General features: G+C 45.6%; 1 protein-coding gene across 1 annotated transcript; it reads right to left on the bottom strand.

Annotated features, from left to right (window-relative positions):
- Positions 1 to 2,435: 2,435 nt before the first annotated feature.
- marco (macrophage receptor with collagenous structure) lies at positions 2,436 to 17,888 on the bottom strand. Its single transcript, XM_077221467.1, has 17 exons — positions 17,721 to 17,888; positions 17,364 to 17,465; positions 16,469 to 16,578; positions 16,141 to 16,228; positions 15,486 to 15,548; positions 13,514 to 13,567; positions 13,187 to 13,285; positions 13,056 to 13,100; positions 12,830 to 12,910; positions 5,295 to 5,357; positions 4,457 to 4,552; positions 4,329 to 4,373; positions 4,191 to 4,244; positions 4,086 to 4,103; positions 3,918 to 3,965; positions 3,066 to 3,230; positions 2,436 to 2,960 (listed from the first exon to the last, which is right to left on the bottom strand). Exons 1-17 carry the CDS (start codon positions 17,836 to 17,838, stop codon positions 2,830 to 2,832), a joined length of 1,380 nt encoding a protein of 459 aa, XP_077077582.1. The 5' UTR covers positions 17,839 to 17,888; the 3' UTR covers positions 2,436 to 2,829.
- Positions 17,889 to 18,193: the final 305 nt, after the last annotated feature.

The following is an 18,193-nucleotide window of genomic DNA, read 5'->3' as shown; positions in this document are numbered from 1 at the left end:
TCTGAATGAATGCAGTACTTGCCTTATAAAGAAATTAGGGCTGGGAAAAGATTAATCGCGATTAATCGCATCCAAAATAAAAGTTTGTGTTTACATAATATATGTGTGTGCACTGTGTATAATTATGTTGTATATAAATAAATACACACGCATGCATGTATATATTTAAGAAATATTTTCATGTATATACTGTATATATTTATTTATAATTTATATTGTATATAAATATAAATATTTTATATATAAATAATTTTTTTCTTATATGTATACATGCATGTGTGTGTATTTATATATACAAAATGATTATACACAGTGCACACACATATATTATGTAAACACAAACTTTTATTTTGGATGCAATTAATCGCGATTTATCTTTTCCCAGCCCTAAAAGAAATGTAACAATGTTAAACATATTTAATTATTCTTAAACAGTAACACATTGACAGCGCTACTACTACTACTATGAATGATAATTAAGAATTTTGGCATAAACATATAAAATACATACAATTAAATTATTGTCAATGTAAAAAAAATAAAAAAACATCAATTCAATTTTTATTTATATAGCGCCATTACAACAACCAGAAAGGTGCACAAAGCACTTTCCATAAAACACACAAGCTTTAAGACAACAGTACTTAAAAGTTGCAAATTAAAACTAATTTAAGCAATTAAAACAAAATAGCTAACACAACAACTACAGGTTACATATTGTTAAGCCCAATATAGAGGGCATTACAGTAATCCAGCCTTGAGCTGATAAAGGCATGAATTGCTTTTTCTAGATCAGCGCGGGACAGAAATGATTTCTCCTTACTGAGGAGCCTTAGCTGGAAAAAGCTAGTCTTAACAACTGCACCAATCTGTTTGTCAAAAAAAAAAAAAGTGAGTAAAACATTTAATACAAATAAATAAAGGTCCGCTATGATATTATTCATAATAATATCTCTTGTCCAGTACCTAAAAAAGTCCAGATTTTTATATCTCCTTGATTTTAAGTGGCATTTAGTCAACTAGGGCTGCGTTTAAAATTTTTTTTTGTATGCCCTTCCCTCGCTAACTGAAAACTGAAAATCATTAACAAGACCTTTGTCTCAAAATATAGGGAATAATTTTAGCGATTCATGCATTGAAGTCTATGGGGTGTATATCCCTGAATGCTCCCATTGTAAGTGCGTTGTAGTAATTATTGTCTGCGGGGTGTATATCCCTGAATGTTCCCATTGTAAGTGCGTTGTAGTAATTATTGTCTGCAAGTAACACACTCTGGTGTTGATCAGTTCTCAGATTTGGCTTCAGTATAAAAGAGCACAGAGCCTCTTGCTCCCAGTGGACCGGAGCTCTTTATAAATGCTACCGTATCCCTTCCTCTCTCATTATTATTACTGTCACCGACTGGATCATTTATTTATTAGTGCGGCCTCTTAGCCCTTCAGAGGCCCTCACTCCCAAACCCAGTCGTCTATACCCAGGGTCCCGCAGCTAATGAGGGGCCAGACAGACACCGTGAGAGGAAGGCAGGACTGGAGAGAGGAACTCCCTGGAGAGGAGAACAGGAGCTGAATGATAATCGTAGCTTAGTGTCGCTTAGATCCAAAATTCAAGACAGTGATAGTTAAAGAAGGATCGTGAGAGAGATGTGTGGAAGCAATAGGGTTATGTGTTTGAGTGTACAGAAACGTAAGACACATTTTAGAGGCAAAAGCTATTTTAAGCCCTTTATGTTGCTGTGTGTATAAGTGTTATGAGTTGGGATATCACAAATTGATGAGTTTGTTTATACATTCATATTGTACGTAGACCAACAATATTTGTGCACACACAAGTCCCATTTAAACAAAATGCATGAATGTCGCTGCCTTGATGACACCGTGCACATATATATATTTTTTTTTTGACAGCGCTAGTTAAAGGAGGATCGTTAGAGAGATGCCATTGGGTTTGTTGGGCTACATCTGCATTAATCCGGATTCATTTGAAAATGGTGTTTTCGTTTAAAAACTCGCTCCGTCCACACTAGCGTTTTCCTACGTTTCAGTGTGGATGAGAAACTATTGGAAAACGCCTGAAGACGCTAAATTAAACTCACTGCGCATGCATAAAACCTCTCAGAAACTCACTGAGACGAGATGGAAAATAATAAAGTTATCACACAATTCTTTTGGCAGGGTCATTTTATTTAGCAAAATATCTCCGCATTCACTGATGCATCCAGGTCGCACTCACTCACCATTATATGTTTGGTCTAAAACTGCTCTCATGTTTTGCCACAGGACAGTAAATGCAAGTAACTTTTCTGTCATCTTTTTAGGACTGTGATATAAAGTGTGTGCAAAGTATATATTTTAGCAACAACAGTGTGAAAGTGAACAGAATTAGTTTGGACAAGGTACAGGAACATAAACAAGACACATTTTAGAGTCAAAAGCTATTTTACTGTAAGCCCTTTATTTTGCTGTGTATAAGTGTTATGAGTTGGGACAGTTTTAGGATAGCACAGTATACATGGAAGAGTTTGTTTATACATTCATATTGTACAAAGACAAGAAATATTTGTGCACACACAAGTCCCATTTAAACAAAATGCATGAATGTCGCTGCCTTGATGCACCATGCGATTTTTTTTATTTTTTTTATTTTTTTTTTTACATTTGACAAAAATAATTTGGTTTCATATGATGAAACACTTTCAAACATTAGTGGAAAATAGTTAATCTGATTAACTGCATCTGTGTGAGTAGAACTGACTTTATACATCCACTAAAAATCAACAAAACACAGACAAAAATGAGTTCATGGTGTGAGAATTGTTCCTCTTTTTATTCAGGCACAGTTAACTCCCACATCTTCACCGTGGTTACAGTTATGAGCTTCAATTCCTCCATGTGGACAGTCAAAAATGTTCCTCTCATTCCCGGTACATCTCAACTCATCCAGCCAGATTTTTCCAGTTCCTGCAGGAGATACACAGCAGACCGTTCTGAGAGGGTTTTGGAAACTATAGCCACTATAACATGAACCATTAACTTAAACCCCTTAAGCATAGACGGATACATCACCTGCACCGGCCGTGTACACCTGGATAACCCTCTGGAAGCCCAACATCTTACACACCACTAAACCATCCACAGTGTCAAAGCTGTCATCACACACCGTTCCCCAGACACCATTATGCAGCACCTCGACTCTTCCACGGGTGGAGCTTCCCACTAAACGAACCAAAGCTAAAGACAAATACACATATATGAGACACACTGCTGGACTGCCTCCAGCTGGAGTATAGCATATGTATATTGTGCTAAGCTACATGTTTAGTCATTGATATGTCATGCTAAAGTGATTTTGTAGAGTAGACAAAAAAACAACAACAGCAACAATACAAGAATCTCTGAGAACTTAATAGACGTTAACACTAGCTGTGTTTTCATTCACCTATTTTAATGTGAATTTTTGGTTATCGCATTCATAAAATGCTGGATGGAATTGCAAAGATGAGCATAAATTCTAAAAATATGCATAAAAAACTTAAGTTGCGAATAATTTTTTTTTATTCAATAAGAGGCCATGTGAATAAACTACGATGGAAACACATTTGCAGAATAAATCATTTGATGTGCAACAATAACCGCATGTGACTTTGCCTCAGCAGAGGCTGTGAGACGCAACTCATTTATGATAGAGGAAAATGGAGCCTGATTGCAGCAACTTCCATTTTTATTACAGATATAATGTGGCAATTTCCCAGGAAGAGACTATTTTGCTCTCTTGAACACATGGGATGGAAACTTTGCTTTACTCTAGAATGTTTTTTGCAATTTTTCCAATTTTGAGCAAGTTAAATGTGCAACGATGGATGGAAACATAGCTAGTGCAGTAGTACAGAGAGATGGATCAGTATTTATGGAAATTACCAGGCGCACCACCTTTGGATCCTACATCACCCTTCTCTCCCCTCAGACCTGTTTAAGACCATTATACATGTACATACAATCAATTCACTTGCAAAACAGGTTAATAGTCACATAGATGCTGTGCACTCACATATATCGTGGATACACACAAAATATGCCTAAACATACCTTGATTTCCCTTTTGCCCTGGGAGAGAGGAAAGGAAGAAAGTCAAGAGAAACACACAGATGGATGTTGCCTTGTTGTCATTAATTAACTTTTTAATAAACCCACCTGAATCCCCTTTACTGCCCTTTACTCCAGTCAGACCCGGAGATCCAGGGATACCTACAAACAACATCGAACTCAGATGACGACTGCATGATATAAACCCAATGTTTATCATCTGTTTTCTTGTTCATCTTTATTTACCTGGCAAGCCTCGATCTCCCTTTTCCCCCTGTTGTCCTGGGCTCCCTGAAAACAATTATTTACCCCAAATTATTGGCAACAGCATACATCACTTTTATGTGCATGTGTTCTTAGCACTCCTAAAATACCTGGAAGGCCAAGGCCATTGTCTCCCTTTGGTCCAGGCGAGCCTTTTTCTCCAGCTGGTCCTCGCAGGCCAGAAGGTCCCTGTGGTCCAGGAGGCCCTAAAAGACCAATCAACCACAGGTGAGGGTACGAATGAATTAGGAATTATGAAATTTCATGGGTGCATCATTCTGCCTGAAAACAAAGTCACGTTTACAGGGTACCAGGATGATACAATGAGCACTTGTGAGGAAAAACTATGACCTCAGTATTTGCTGAAGTTGCTAAGTTAGTGGTAGAGTTTTGTGACTTTGAGGTAAATACTGTCTGTGAAATAATCTGTAGTTTTTGGAAATACTTATCTTCGAAAGTCTACACATATGTTCTCCTGATTACTTTTGTGTTTCCCTATATAATATATTATGGACTGAAACTGCTGTGCAATAAGTTTTATCCAATATTGTGGTATTAGCTATATATTTAGGATAAACCAAGTACATCAGTCTTTATGCCAGTTGTCATAAGTCTGGCTATTGGTACGTTCAAGTCCTCCAGGGAAATTTTTGGTTCAAGTTACTTTTGTTGGAGACTTTTTGGCGGTGTACCTTCTCAATTAAATACAGCAAGTTTTTTTTAAACTCTACTTCTAGAGAACGTAGAACAAGAAATGTGCATCTGGTGTGTTTTGCTTTTTTTATGTTATTAATTTATAAATCCACTGTGAACTTCATTGTTATATTGCAGTGCTATTAAATTTGGGCCATGCAATTAGATTTTTTTTTTGTAAATAAATCAGCCTGACAATGTCACTGCTAAATTTTCAAGTAGTGTTCTTTTGTTTCTTTCCAACAGCTTTCTTACCGCTTATACCTGAAGGCCCCTGCTCTCCTCGCTCACCACTGGGACCTTGGACTCCTTTAGACCCTGCGGAAGAGAGATTTCAAGTACAAGGTGTCAAAAAAGTGTCAGAATGCAGAACAGTCAGGTGTGGCTTTGACTGAGATTTATTTTTAGTGGTGTTTAATAAGGAAAGCGTCTCGGTTACATATGGTAACCCTCGTTCCCTGAGGGAGGGAACGGAGACGTAGGTCATGACTGACCAATAGGAATCTCGCTAGAGAGGCCAATCTACTTCGAGTGAAACTAAAACAAGCCCATACACATTGGCGTGCAATCATTTGCATCAGCTGCGCGCCCTCGTTAGCGCGGGTATAAACGAGCAGCTGGTGCGATTGCACACTAGTTTTTTGCTGAGGAGCCAAGCCTGAGAAGCTGGCCGCCCCGGCGGGCGGCAGCGGATGTGGCGACGGGACCTACGTCTCCGTTCCCTCCCTCAGGGAACGAGGGTTACCATATGTAACCGAGACGTTCCCTATCGGTCAGTCACTACAACGTAGGTCATGACTGACCAATAGGAATCCCTACCAAAGCGCCACAGCCGCTGCACCCCATCCAGCGCCCCCGTGCAAGCCTCTACACCTTCTTGCCTGGAAGGACGATAGGCGGAGGCTTACACAGAGTGAGTCTGACACTGTTGTTCCGTAATAACCCATACAGTGAGATATTGGATAACACTGGGAAAGCGTGCCCTTTCTGTTTAGGAAGGAACGCTGCGGAAGCCACTTCTTCAAAGAGTTATGTGGAAATGCATATGGACTAGCCGAAGGCTGTACTGCATATGAAATAAAGGGTGACTTAGCCCAAGGGAAAGACACGGGCTTCCGATAGGAGCAGCCGTGGAATATACACATATGGGATCCCCGTAGGGTCACACAAATGGAACCCAGCCCAGATCCGGTTCTCAAGGATTCAGCGGATAAGGGCCTGGCGCCGGACGCTCCGCCAAGTCCGGGCCGAGGGGTTTTGGAGGACTCAACAGGTTTTACTCTGGAGCAATAAGGGTGCACAGTAGGGTGCAGCAAGCCGACAGAGCCAGACCTCTCAGTGCTTCTACCCGTCTAGGGTGAGAACACGGGAGGACACCGGCTCTACACGTAGGCTATAGTATCTAGCGAACGTGTTAGGTGTCGCCCAGCCCGCAGCTCTACAGATATCTGTTAGCGAGGAGCCACGTGCCAGCGCCCAGGAGGATGCAATGCCTCTCGTGGAGTGTGCATGCAACCTGAGCGGGCAGGGCACGCCTTGTGCTTGGTAAGCCAAGGCGATGGCATCCACTATCCAGTGGGCCATCCTCTGCTTGGAGACAGCCTTTCCCTTCTGCTGGCCTCCGTAACAGACAAAGAGCTGGTCTGAGGTCCTGACGCTTTGAGTTCTGTCCACGTACATACGCAGAGCGCGAACGGGACAGAGCAAAGCCAGGGCTGGGTCTGCCTCCTCCAAAGGCAGCGCTTACAGGTTCACTACCTGGTCTTTGAAGGGAGTGGTAGGAACCTTGGGCACATAGCCAGGCCGGGGTGTTAGTACCACGTGGCTGCCACCCGGCCCGAACTCTAGGCACGATTCGTCGACCGAAAATGCGTGCAGGTCTCCTACCCTCTTGACAGAGGCCAGTGCAACCAGCAGCAAAGTCTTCATGGAAAGAAGCTTTAAGTCTACTGACTGCAGAGGCTCAAAGGGAACATCCTGAAGTGCTCGAAGCACCAGGGAAAGATCCCAAGAGGGTATGGAGGGGGGGGGAGGAGGATTTAATCGTCTCGCCCCCCTAAGAAACCTGACGACCAGGTCGTGCTTTCCCACTGCTTTGCCATCTATGTGGTCGTGATAAGCTGAAATAGCGGCAGCATGTACTTTGAGGGTGGAGGGAGACAGTCTACGCTCCAACCCCTGCTGCAAGAAGGAAAGCACAGACCCTATCGGACATCTTCGGGGGTCTTCTCGGCGAGAAGAACACCACTTGACGAACAGGTTCCACTTCAGGGCGTAAACACGTCTCGTGGACGGCGCCCGTGCTGAAGTGATGGTGTTAAGTACCTCAGGGGGTAAGTCACCTAAAACCTCCGCGTCCCGTCCAGGGACCAGACATGGAGTTTCCAGAGGTCTGGACGCGGGTGCCATAGGGTGCCCCGTCTCTGAGTCAGAAGGTCCTTCCTCAGAGGAATGGGCCAGGGAGGGACTGTCACAAGGAGCATGAGTTCTGGGAACCAAGTCCGGGTGGGCCAATAGGGAGCCACCAGAAGGACCTGCTCCTCGTCCTCCCTGACTTTGCACAGTGTCTGCGCAAGTAGGCTCACTGGGGGAAACGCATATTTGCGAAGGCCCCGGGGCCAGCTGTGTGCCAGTGCGTCCGTGCCGAGTGTTCCCTCGGTCAGGGAGTAAAACAGCTGGCAGTGGGAGGTCTCTGAGGAAGCAAACAGGTCTACCTGAGCCTCCCCGAACTCTCTCCAGATCAGCTGAACCGCCTGGGGGTAGAGTCGCCATTCTCCCGGGAGCACAGCTCGTGATAGCTCGTCGGCCACACGGTTGAGCAAGCCGGGGACATACATGGCTCGAAGCGACTTCAGATGCTTCTGACTCCAGAGGAGGAGATGGCGGGCGAGTTGCGACATGCGACGGGAGCGTAGACCACCTTGTCGGTTGATGTACGCAACGGTCGCAGTGTTGTCCGTACGGACCAGCACGTCCCTGCCCTGTAGCCGTCTTTTCAAGCGGGTCAGGGCGAGATGTACTGCTAGCAACTCGAGGCAGTTGATGTGCCAACGCAGTTGAGGGTCCGTCCACACCCCTGACACTGCATGCCCGTTGTACGTGGCACCCCAGCCGGTGGCAGAGGCATCTGTGAATACCACAGCATGTCTGGACACCTGTTCCAAGGGGACTCCTGCCCGCAGGAACGAGGGGTCTGACCACGGGCTGAAGGTCTGGCGGCACGCCGGTGTGATTGCCACCCGGTGAGTGCCATGACGCCACGCCCATCTCGGGACTCGGCCGTGAAGCCAGTGCTGAAGCGGTCTCATATGTAGCAGGCCGAGCGGGGTTACCGCTGATGCTGCTGCCATATGCCCCAGGAGCCTCTGAAAGAGTTTCAGTGGGACCGCTGTCCTGCCCTTGAACGTGTTCAAGCAGTTCAGCACCGACTGAGCACGCTGCTCTGTGAGGCCCGCTGTCTGGGCGACCGAATCCAACTCCATACCGAGAAAAGAGATCCTCTGCACAGGGGAGAGTTTGCTCTTTTCCCAGTTGACCTGAAGACCCAACTGGCTGAGGTGCCTGAGGACTAGGTCCCTGTGTTCGCATAGCTGATCTCGAGAGTGTGCTAGTATGAGCCAGTCGTCGAGATAGTTGAGGATGCGAACGCCCTGTTCTCTCATTGGAACAAGGGCCCCCTCCGTGACTTTCGTGAAGACACGGGGGGACAGGGACAGCCCGAAGGGTAGGACTTTGTACTGATATGCTCGACCCTCGAACGCAAAGCGCAGAAATGGCCTGTGTCGAGGAAGAATCGAGACATGAAAGTACGCGTCCTTCAGGTCGATCGCTGCAAACCAATCTTGGGGACGGATACATTCGAAAATGCGTCTCTGCGTGAGCATTTTGAACGGTAGCTTGTGGAGGCTCCGATTCAAAACTCGCAGATCCAAGATCGGTCGTAACCCACCACCTTTCTTGGGTACAATGAAGTAGGGACTGTAGTGCCCTGACCTCATATCGGCTGGAGGGACCGGCTCTATCGCATCCTTCGCCAGTAGGACGGCGATCTCCGCACGCAAGACATGGGCATCGGCTGCTCTCACTGTAGTGGAGTGGATGGCCCGAAACTTGGGGGGACGCCGGGCGAACTGAATCGCATAGCCGAGCCTGATGGTTCGAATGAGCCAGCGAGACGGCCTGGGGAGCGCTAACCAGGCTCGCAGAGACCGTACAAGCGGGACCAAAGGGACCGTAGGCGTACCCGGAGTGGGGCAGCGAGGTGGAACACAGGGACGCAGCTCGGGAGGCTCTCTCTGGGAGGCGGCCCGTAGCGGGGTCTGAGTGTGCTGTGCAGCACTTACCTGGTTCCACGGGGCAGGAGGTGCGGGAGGCGGCTCGATGGCGTTCTCGGACCGTACGCAGCTGCCGGCTGGCGATAGAAGAGGCGGATGAGAGTGGTGAGGATTCTGACCTCCCACTACTCTCCGGGCCCTCTTCGGACCCAGAGATGATAGAAACTGCTCTTTTATTGAAAATTTGGGTACCGCTGGTTTTAAGGCCAGCGGCGGAACACAAACAAAACGAAACAAAGGATTTTCCACCCGGCCCTCTTCCGGGGGAGGGAGCGATGCAGTCATCGTCTCCTGGAGAGCAGTCCCTTCCACCTCTGGGTCGCCCGTCCTAGGGCCGCTTACCTTTGGCTTTGCCGCCCCTCTTGGCGGGGGCCTGGACGGGCGGGGCGCCCTGCCTGCGACTGGCTCCACGGTGCCGCTTGGAGGCTGCTGCTGCGGCGCGGGAGCAGGGGCAGACGCAGGCGGACGCCCACGGCGACGAGCAGACCGAGGAGCCGCGGGCGGTGGGGTGGAGGCAGCAGCTGACCGCCGCGGCAAGATGTGTCTAATGGCCTCAGTCTGCTTCTGTACAGCCGAGAACTGCTGGGCGAAGTTCTCGACCGCGTCGCCGAAGAGGCCGGTCTGGGACACGGGGGAGTTAAGGAACCTGATCTTGTCGGTCTCCCGCATGTCAGCCAGACACAGCCAGAGGTGGCGTTCCTGGACCACCAGTGTAGACATCGCACGACCCACTGACCGCGCAGTGACCTTCGTCGCACGGAGCGCGAGGTCAGTTGCGGCACGAAGTTCTTGGAGAACTTGTGGATCATGACCACCCTCGTGCAGGTCCTTCAGTGCCTTGGCCTGATGAACCTGGATGAACCTGGAACAACGCCATGGCGTGCATGGCAGAGGCAGCTTCCCCACAGGCCTTGTAAGCCTTGCCGGTCAGGTCCGACGAGTACTTACAAGCCCGGGAAGGAAGACACGGTTCTCCACGCCAAGTGGAGTTAGGGCACAGTTGCATAGCAACGGCCCGTTCCACTGGCGGGATACGCGTGTATCCCTTAGCTGCCCCGCCATCAAGGGTGGTGAGGGAGGAGGATCCACCGAGACGGTTTCTGGCAGTAAAAGGTGCCGTCCACGTCCCTGTGAGCTCCTCATGCACCTCCGGGAAGAAAGGCACTGGGGTGGGTTGCTGAGAACCAGCGCGCGCCACCCCGAGATACCAATCGTCCAACCTCGAGGGCTCGGGACACGGTGGAGGGTTCCACACGAGCCCGATCCTGTTGGCGGCCCGGGAAAGCATGGCCATCATCTCCGGGTCCGACTCGGGCACCGCTGGCACACCTGAAGGAGGCAGCGGCTCCGAGCCGTCGTCCGCGGAGAGGTCTGACCCACCCTCCGATGCAGCGATCGACATCTGGTCGTCGCAGGGAGCGCCGAACGAAACGACCGGTACACATCTCGAGGACGGTCCAGAACGTTCCGTTGGCAGCTCAACTGGTTGCGGAGCATGAGAGGAGTGAGGGTTCCTAGGGGGTTGGTTCCCCGAAGGAAGCGCGCTCACTGTAATCCTCAGGTCACCCGTGTCACTGCCCGAAGCAACCCGCGAAGGGGGGTTGGAACGAGGTGCAGGCACGGGGACTCCGCCCCTTTGCAGGAACGTGAGTCTCGACCTCAGCTCCGAGATGGTCATCTTCCCACAATGGGTACATGACTCATCCACGAACGCTGCCTGTGCGTGTTCGAGGCCCAGACACACAAGGCAGCGATCGTGACCATCCCGCGACCCCAGGTAACGACCGCATCCAGAAACACACAGATAGAATGTCATCTTGAAAAAGACGCAAACTATCTGTGTAAGCTCTTTTAGAGACTGCTCTCCTTGGTGCTGAAGCACGCAGGGGAACGGTCACAGCGAACACAGACAGGAATGTGCACCTGTCTGTGCGCGATTCTCTCTCGCTGGTCTTACCAGCCGTAAAAACGGCCGTTGAGCGCTTTAATCGCGCACCTTACCAGCCGTAAAAACGGCCATTGAGCGCTTTAACCGCGCACCTTACCAGCCGTGCAGACAGCTTTTTTGTTTGCTCAGTTTTAAAACAACAAACAAAGAAGAGAGAGAGAGAAGAGAAAAAGACCGCTCGCGCTGTTGTGCCGTCACGCCCGCACCAAAGTGGAGAGATCCAGAAGAGGCTTGCTTCCAAATTCACTCTGTTCAGCATACGAAGTGCTTGGCTCCGAAGCAAAAAGCTAGTGTGCAATCGCACCAGCTGCTCGTTTATACCCGCGCTAACGAGGGCGCGCAGCTGATGCAAATGATTGCACGCCAATGTGTATTGGCTTGTTTTAGTTTCACTCGAAGTAGATTGGCCTCTCTAGCGAGATTCCTATTGGTCAGTCATGACCTACGTTGTAGTGACTGACCGATAGGGAACATCATTATTACTACCGTTCAGACTAAACAAATTAAAGTGGTTTTGTGGTGTGGTTTTACCTTTGCACAACTGCACTACACTGTAAAAAATTCTATCAGTAGTAGTAATTAGCAGCTATAGACAATAGGGGTGTGAACCTACGCTGGTCTCACGGTTCGGTTCGATTACGATTATCATGTCATCGATTCAGTTCAATTCGATATCGTGATGCATTTCGATGCACTGCATCCTCAATTTTACTTCGAAAAGTGATGTGTGCGTGTGCGCGCGCGCGTTCGCCTGTTCGGGAAGTCGCAGTGACAGTAACAGTGACATTCCAGTTTAAGTTTCAAGGGAGTAAAGTCTGTTTATGCCATTAAGAAAAAGAAATTCTGTCAAATCAATTTTGTTTTAAAGAAATGTTCATTTAAAAGCAGCACTCATTCATCAGTGTATAATGTTACCCTAGAGATGCGCGCATACACCGTCGCCGAGTCCGCTGTTGAAGGTGATGATCATCCATTTATAATCACGCGGAACAACACAGAATAATTGTAATTTGACCATTGGGTGCGGATACTTAAATCAGAGAAAATTATTGTGGCGGGTGGATGATTTGTTTTTGGCTGCGGATTCGGGTGACGTTGGAGCTCATCCAAACGGCTAACGTGGTTTATCAAGTTAGTGGTATTACCTCCTGCATATTTAATTTGCGTGACATGAGCGCACACAGCGCGTGTCTTCTCCAGGTCGTGCTTACCAGGTTGTTCATAAGAGCCAAAATGTGCCCAGATGTAGGCTTTTATAGTAGTTGGAGCATTTTTAATTACTCCCGTCTTGCCTCCCTCTGCCATTGTATGCTACCGCGACAAAGCACATATATGATAAATGACGTCAGAAAAGCATCAGTAAATTATAATCGGTTATGGTCTATTACTGAACCGATACCGAATCGTCCTCGTCTGCATCGCTATGCATCGTAGAAGCGATACATTTCGACACCCCTAATAGACAAGCTATCAAATAATTCGGTTCGGATTTATCTTTGAAGAAGTACCTGGAATTCCATCGGGCCCTGGTATTCCTGGAAAACCAGTCTTTCCATCGGCACCTGGACGACCGTCATTCCCAGGTAAACCTTGTGTGCACAGAGCAGTAGTCATTAGAGCAGTAGTAAAACTCTTACAGCATGGAAAAATGTGCGAGGCATTTCCACAACACATATTTTTTGTTTCATTACAGTATGAATAATTAAGGTGTCTTTCATCATAATAATCAGGCACCTTGTATTCCTCTCTCTCCTGGATCCCCCTTTAAGCCTGGAACACCTGGAGACAGAAATAAATACAGTCAGGGAGAGATGTGGATCTGCTATACTGGGATGAGATATATATGAAAGAAAGGAGGCGATTACCAGGTGCACCCCTGATGCCGACCATTCCCTTCTCCCCTGCAATGCCTGGGTCTCCTCTCTGTCCTTTTTCACCTGGAGCTCCAGGCTCACCTACCCCCCCTGACATAAATACAATTATTTTCAATTAATGTTCATTGTTTTGCAGCATTTTCTTTGTATACACCAAAGAAGTGAATGTTACTAACGTACAATTATTTCCTAAGCCAATGCAGCTTGTTAAAACTGACGAAAAATTAAGAGCACAATACTCACACATGCTTTTCAAGAGCAATAAAACCCAAACACATATGCATACAAATTCGTACAGATATACAACAATACACTAACCTGGTGAGCCAAGGCCTCCTTTCTGTCCTGGGAACCCTGGTATTCCAGGAGAACCTGATACAGAGCACAGCTGGAGTATAAAACCTGACTGCTCAAAGCATGACATCAAAAAGACAAAAATACTATTCACATGCATCTGTTGGAATAATAGAGGATGGAAGACGCCAAAGGTCAAATGACAGCTTTAATTCAGTTCAGTGTTTATGTCTGTTTTGACCAGCAGGGAGCACTAAAACTACACAGATTATGAAGGAACATGTGGAAAGGGATTGGCTCTATTCTGGTCACTGAGAACTGCTGCTGGGTTCAAAAGAAGAGATGAAAATTAGCCAATTTTCAGCCCTTTGAACTGGGGACAGGATCTCAGAGATTTTGGGTGCCTCACAGATGTTTGGTATCCTTCTGGATTCCAGCTAGGAAGAGCTGTGCAGGTAAAACCCCCTTCCGCTGCCTTCCCATGCCAGTTGATGATGGTTTGAATCACGTTCGGAGCAGTGCGAGTAGTCAAGTCACCTTTATTTATAGCACTTTTTACAATACAGATTGTTAAAGCAGCTTTACAGTGATAACAGGAAAATAATGCAACTAATTTTGTTTCTGCTATACAGCAGATCTAGAAGAAAATAGAGTCACAGTCCAGCTTAAAGGTGCTCTAAGCCAGTGGTTCCCAACCCAGTCCTGCCCCCCCCCCCCAACACTTTTGTCTCCCCAATCAAACACACCTGATACAACTCATCAGCTCATTAACCCATGTGATAATGAGCTGATGAGTTGAGTCAGGTGTGTTTGATTAGGGAGACAAAGAAAACGCGCAGTGTTGGGGGGGCACCAGGACAGGGTTGGGAACCATTGCTCTAAGTAGTGATGGCGAGATGAAGCTTCATAAAGCATTGAAGCGTTCCATCCAATTGGTTCACTCATGTGCCGAAGCTTCATTTGCTCTATTGTGCCATCAAGTGGACAATAAATGTAAAACGTGCAGTGTGATTATAATGACATCGCATGGTTCCATCGCAAAAAAAAGAAGCTTGAATAGATCGCTAACAAACTCGCAAAGTCCCAAGTCCACAAAATGTGAGGGGGAATCCATTGCATTTTGCTGGCCCTTATATTTAAAATAGACCGCCAAACCGCGAACCACTTCCTGAAGCAGTCACGTGGTACAGGCGGCTCGCGAGGCTTCAAACGTCACCACATACGTCACCGACACAAGCCTCGATACGCGCTTCACAGAAATCATCCCGGATTACTCGACACATGCTTCGAAGCCTCGATATGGGAGGACACATCACTAGCTCTAAGCGATGTTGGGTGACGTCACTCCTTTTTGAGGTTTGAAGTATTGTCAAACAAAACGGAGGCTAGCTAGACCCTCCCTCATCCGCAAACTAACCCCCCAAACCCTTCTTGTCGGTTATAGGCTGGAACATTTTGTAATGTTTCGTGGTGCGGGTTAGCCCAGTTGGTTTTTGTTGCCATGTGTGGAGCCTGGGGTGTCTGCAGAGACCGCGTGTTTTTACAGTGTGTTCAGGGGACAGGGAGCTAGCGGATAGTGAGAAGATGTTTGCTGTATGTCACAAAAAATGTTTTGGCCTAAAAAACGTGTGACATCGTTTAGAGCACCTTTAAGTAAGTTCAGTGATAGTTAATTTTTGTTAAAGTTATTAATTTTGTTCATTTATATGTATATAACCACTCTGGAGAAAACAGTGATGTCATCACCCAGCTTAGTTCAGTTCTCATATAATGGTGTCAATGCAAGCAGATCAATAATATTGTTGAATATAAAGTGGGACTTATTACATTGGTGGCGTGACCCGGAGGGGAGTGACGTTCAGGTGTGTGTATGTGTTGGAGGCCAGCTAGTAAGAGCTATGCAGGTGAAACTTCAAGAGGCTTTCTACTAATGTTAAATTAGAGTTAGAGGGTGACTGAAAAATATTTTCAAGGCATTGTCACAGGACACAGTTACCTTGTAATCCAGGTGTTCCAGGTCTTCCAGGTGGACCAGGCGGACCAGGCGGACAAACCATGACTACGAAATATAAAGGAAACAATTACCTTAATTCTGTGAGACACAGCTATGGTGTCTCCTGAAAAAATGCTTTAAAGGGGTCATGAAATGGAAAATCTAAATGTTCTTGATATTTCCACATATAAGAGTTTACTCTAAAATAAAATCGTACTGCAACTTTCACACCTTAAATATTATTCAAATATGTGTTTTTGTTTTTGTCTCCCCATTCTTGATGTAATGATTTTCCAAAGCACTTGTGCTGCTATTGAGGTGATACAGGTAAGGTTAGGACAGGTTTGGTAGTATGGGTAGGGTTAAGGGGTAAGAGAAGGTCAACAGAGTCATTATAGATATTACAGAAATTAACTACAGCTGTAATTACATGCAGGTATGTTTTAAACATAAGTACAGTGTAAAAGCATGTATGCACACAATAAATGCATTGTATCAAATGATTAATTTAAATGTTAGTACATACTGTAGTAGTTAAAGAGAGTAAATGTAAATAAAAGATCTGAAAATGCATTTCATGACCCCTTTAATGATTGAAATCATGGCAGATTCTCAAAATAGTACCTGGTCAACCAATAGGTTGTGTGTATATGTGTACCTCTTTGTGCACTAACGTTGAGTTGGTTTATTTGAGTCCTCAGTTTTTCTAGAGTCCCATCGTTCCCACACAGATCAGACAGACACTCCTGTTAACACACACACACACACACACACACACACACACACACACACACACACACACACACACACACACACACACACACACACACACACACACACACACACACACACACACACACACACACACACACACACACACACACACACACACACCCCTTCAGCTCTGACACACTCAAAACAGGTCTTATACGAGTATGTGTTTGTGTGGCACAACATGAATGACGGTGTGAAGTGTGTATATACACCTCATCTGAGCTGGAGCTGCCCAGCTTGAGTCCTTCAGCAGACTTGAGCTCCTCTGATCTGGCATCAGCTGATGTACAGTGAGTGTGAACCCAAGTCTCCAGAGTGAAAACTGCATACAATACACATCATTCAAAGCAGATTAAATCACGGAACAACAGATAGCTTACATGATGCTGTGAAATATTCATGTACAGTAGTCACAAAAAGTGTTAGACACTTATTGTAAGGTGCAATCACATTAGATAAAAACGGTCAGTCATATATTGTTAATAGTGGAGCGATGTATAAATATCAGCTCACACAAAATTAACTTTCAAACCAATTAGCTTTCTATTGGTCAGTGCGGTGAATTCAAGTGACCATCTTGAAAATCAGTGAAATCTGCTTAGGGGAATTTTTTGCACCCGATCGCACGGATTCCTATTAGAATGAGTTTTACCCATGAAATTTCGCCAAGCAAAGATAAATGTGACTACACCTTAACGCTACAACTAAAAATATACAGATTGCATTGCATTATACAACAAAATATGTTGTGACATCTGTAAAGGAATATAGCTTTTCTCTTCACTACATTTCCTTTTCATAATTTTAGCTCAATAAGTTTTAATCAGCTGGTGTTTTGGTGATTATAAGTGCATTTTTTAAGTCAGAGTCATATCAGAGAAACCACAGGTGTAGAAATCACTTTAACTATCAACATGATCCATTGACATCTGACAACTACAAAAGGTCACAATGCTTCTTCATTTCAGTTTATTTATAATGTAATTATTTAAACCCTAAAACTTGCGTTTCAAATCAATGCCACTTGGTTTGACATTTTGTAAATAATGCAAGGACATTTATAAAGTTATACTTTTAAAATGTGAATTTATTTCAGTTCCATCTTACCTTTATAGGCCAGCACAGAATTCAGTGCAATCAGCAGCAGGAGAAACACTATGAGAACAGGGATACAGTGACGTTTCTTCGCTGGTTTCTTCTGCGTTAGCTCTGTAACAAGAAATGCAGAACTCTGGATTAAACTACAGAAAACTGATTTTATAAGTCCATGTGATATGATATGAGGGAAAATAAATTAGCGCTATTTTAAGTTGCAATACACAGCATTTCCATGACCAGCAACAGTCAGTCAATATTATGAAATATCAGACCACTGAATGTCATAATTGATCAGAATGAAACATTCCAGAAACACATTTTGAAGCATATTTGAATGTGAAGAGTGTCAGTCTGCCCTAGACTCACCACTGTGCTGGAAGTCGTAGCGCTCGGCCTCAAAGAGCTTCATGTTGTTGTCATAAAGAGGGTTTGCCTGGCTGAGTACAGAGGCCTGCCCTTCAAATGTGTCCACTTCTGTCTCCATCAGCCACTCCACCACACACTGACCTCTACACAGCCTGGGTGACAGTTTAAAAAACAAAACCAATGAAGAAAAAAAAAAACATATGCTGGCTCATCGAAACATAAGTCATCTGACAAAAGAGATGCAGCGGAAATTGTTCCAATGAGTTTGTCAATAAAAAGGAAGCTGTGTTGTGTTTTGGCTACAGTAGCAGGTTAAGCACAAACTGCCTTTGTTGAAGACTGGAGTAATGATGCCGAAAATTCAGCTTTGATCACAGGAATAAATTACAGTTTAATATATATATTAACATAAAAAAACACATCTATTTTAAATTAAATGAATTATATGTAGTGATCACATTATTACTAATATT

The sequence above is a fragment of the Siphateles boraxobius genome, unplaced genomic scaffold (genome assembly GCF_051911475.1).
Source record: "Siphateles boraxobius isolate OS27281-9 unplaced genomic scaffold, OSU_SipBor_1 83, whole genome shotgun sequence".
Taxonomy (NCBI): domain Eukaryota; kingdom Metazoa; phylum Chordata; class Actinopteri; order Cypriniformes; family Leuciscidae; genus Siphateles; species Siphateles boraxobius.
Note: the sequence above shows the minus strand (reverse complement) of the source record. Positions and strands in the feature narration are given on the sequence as shown.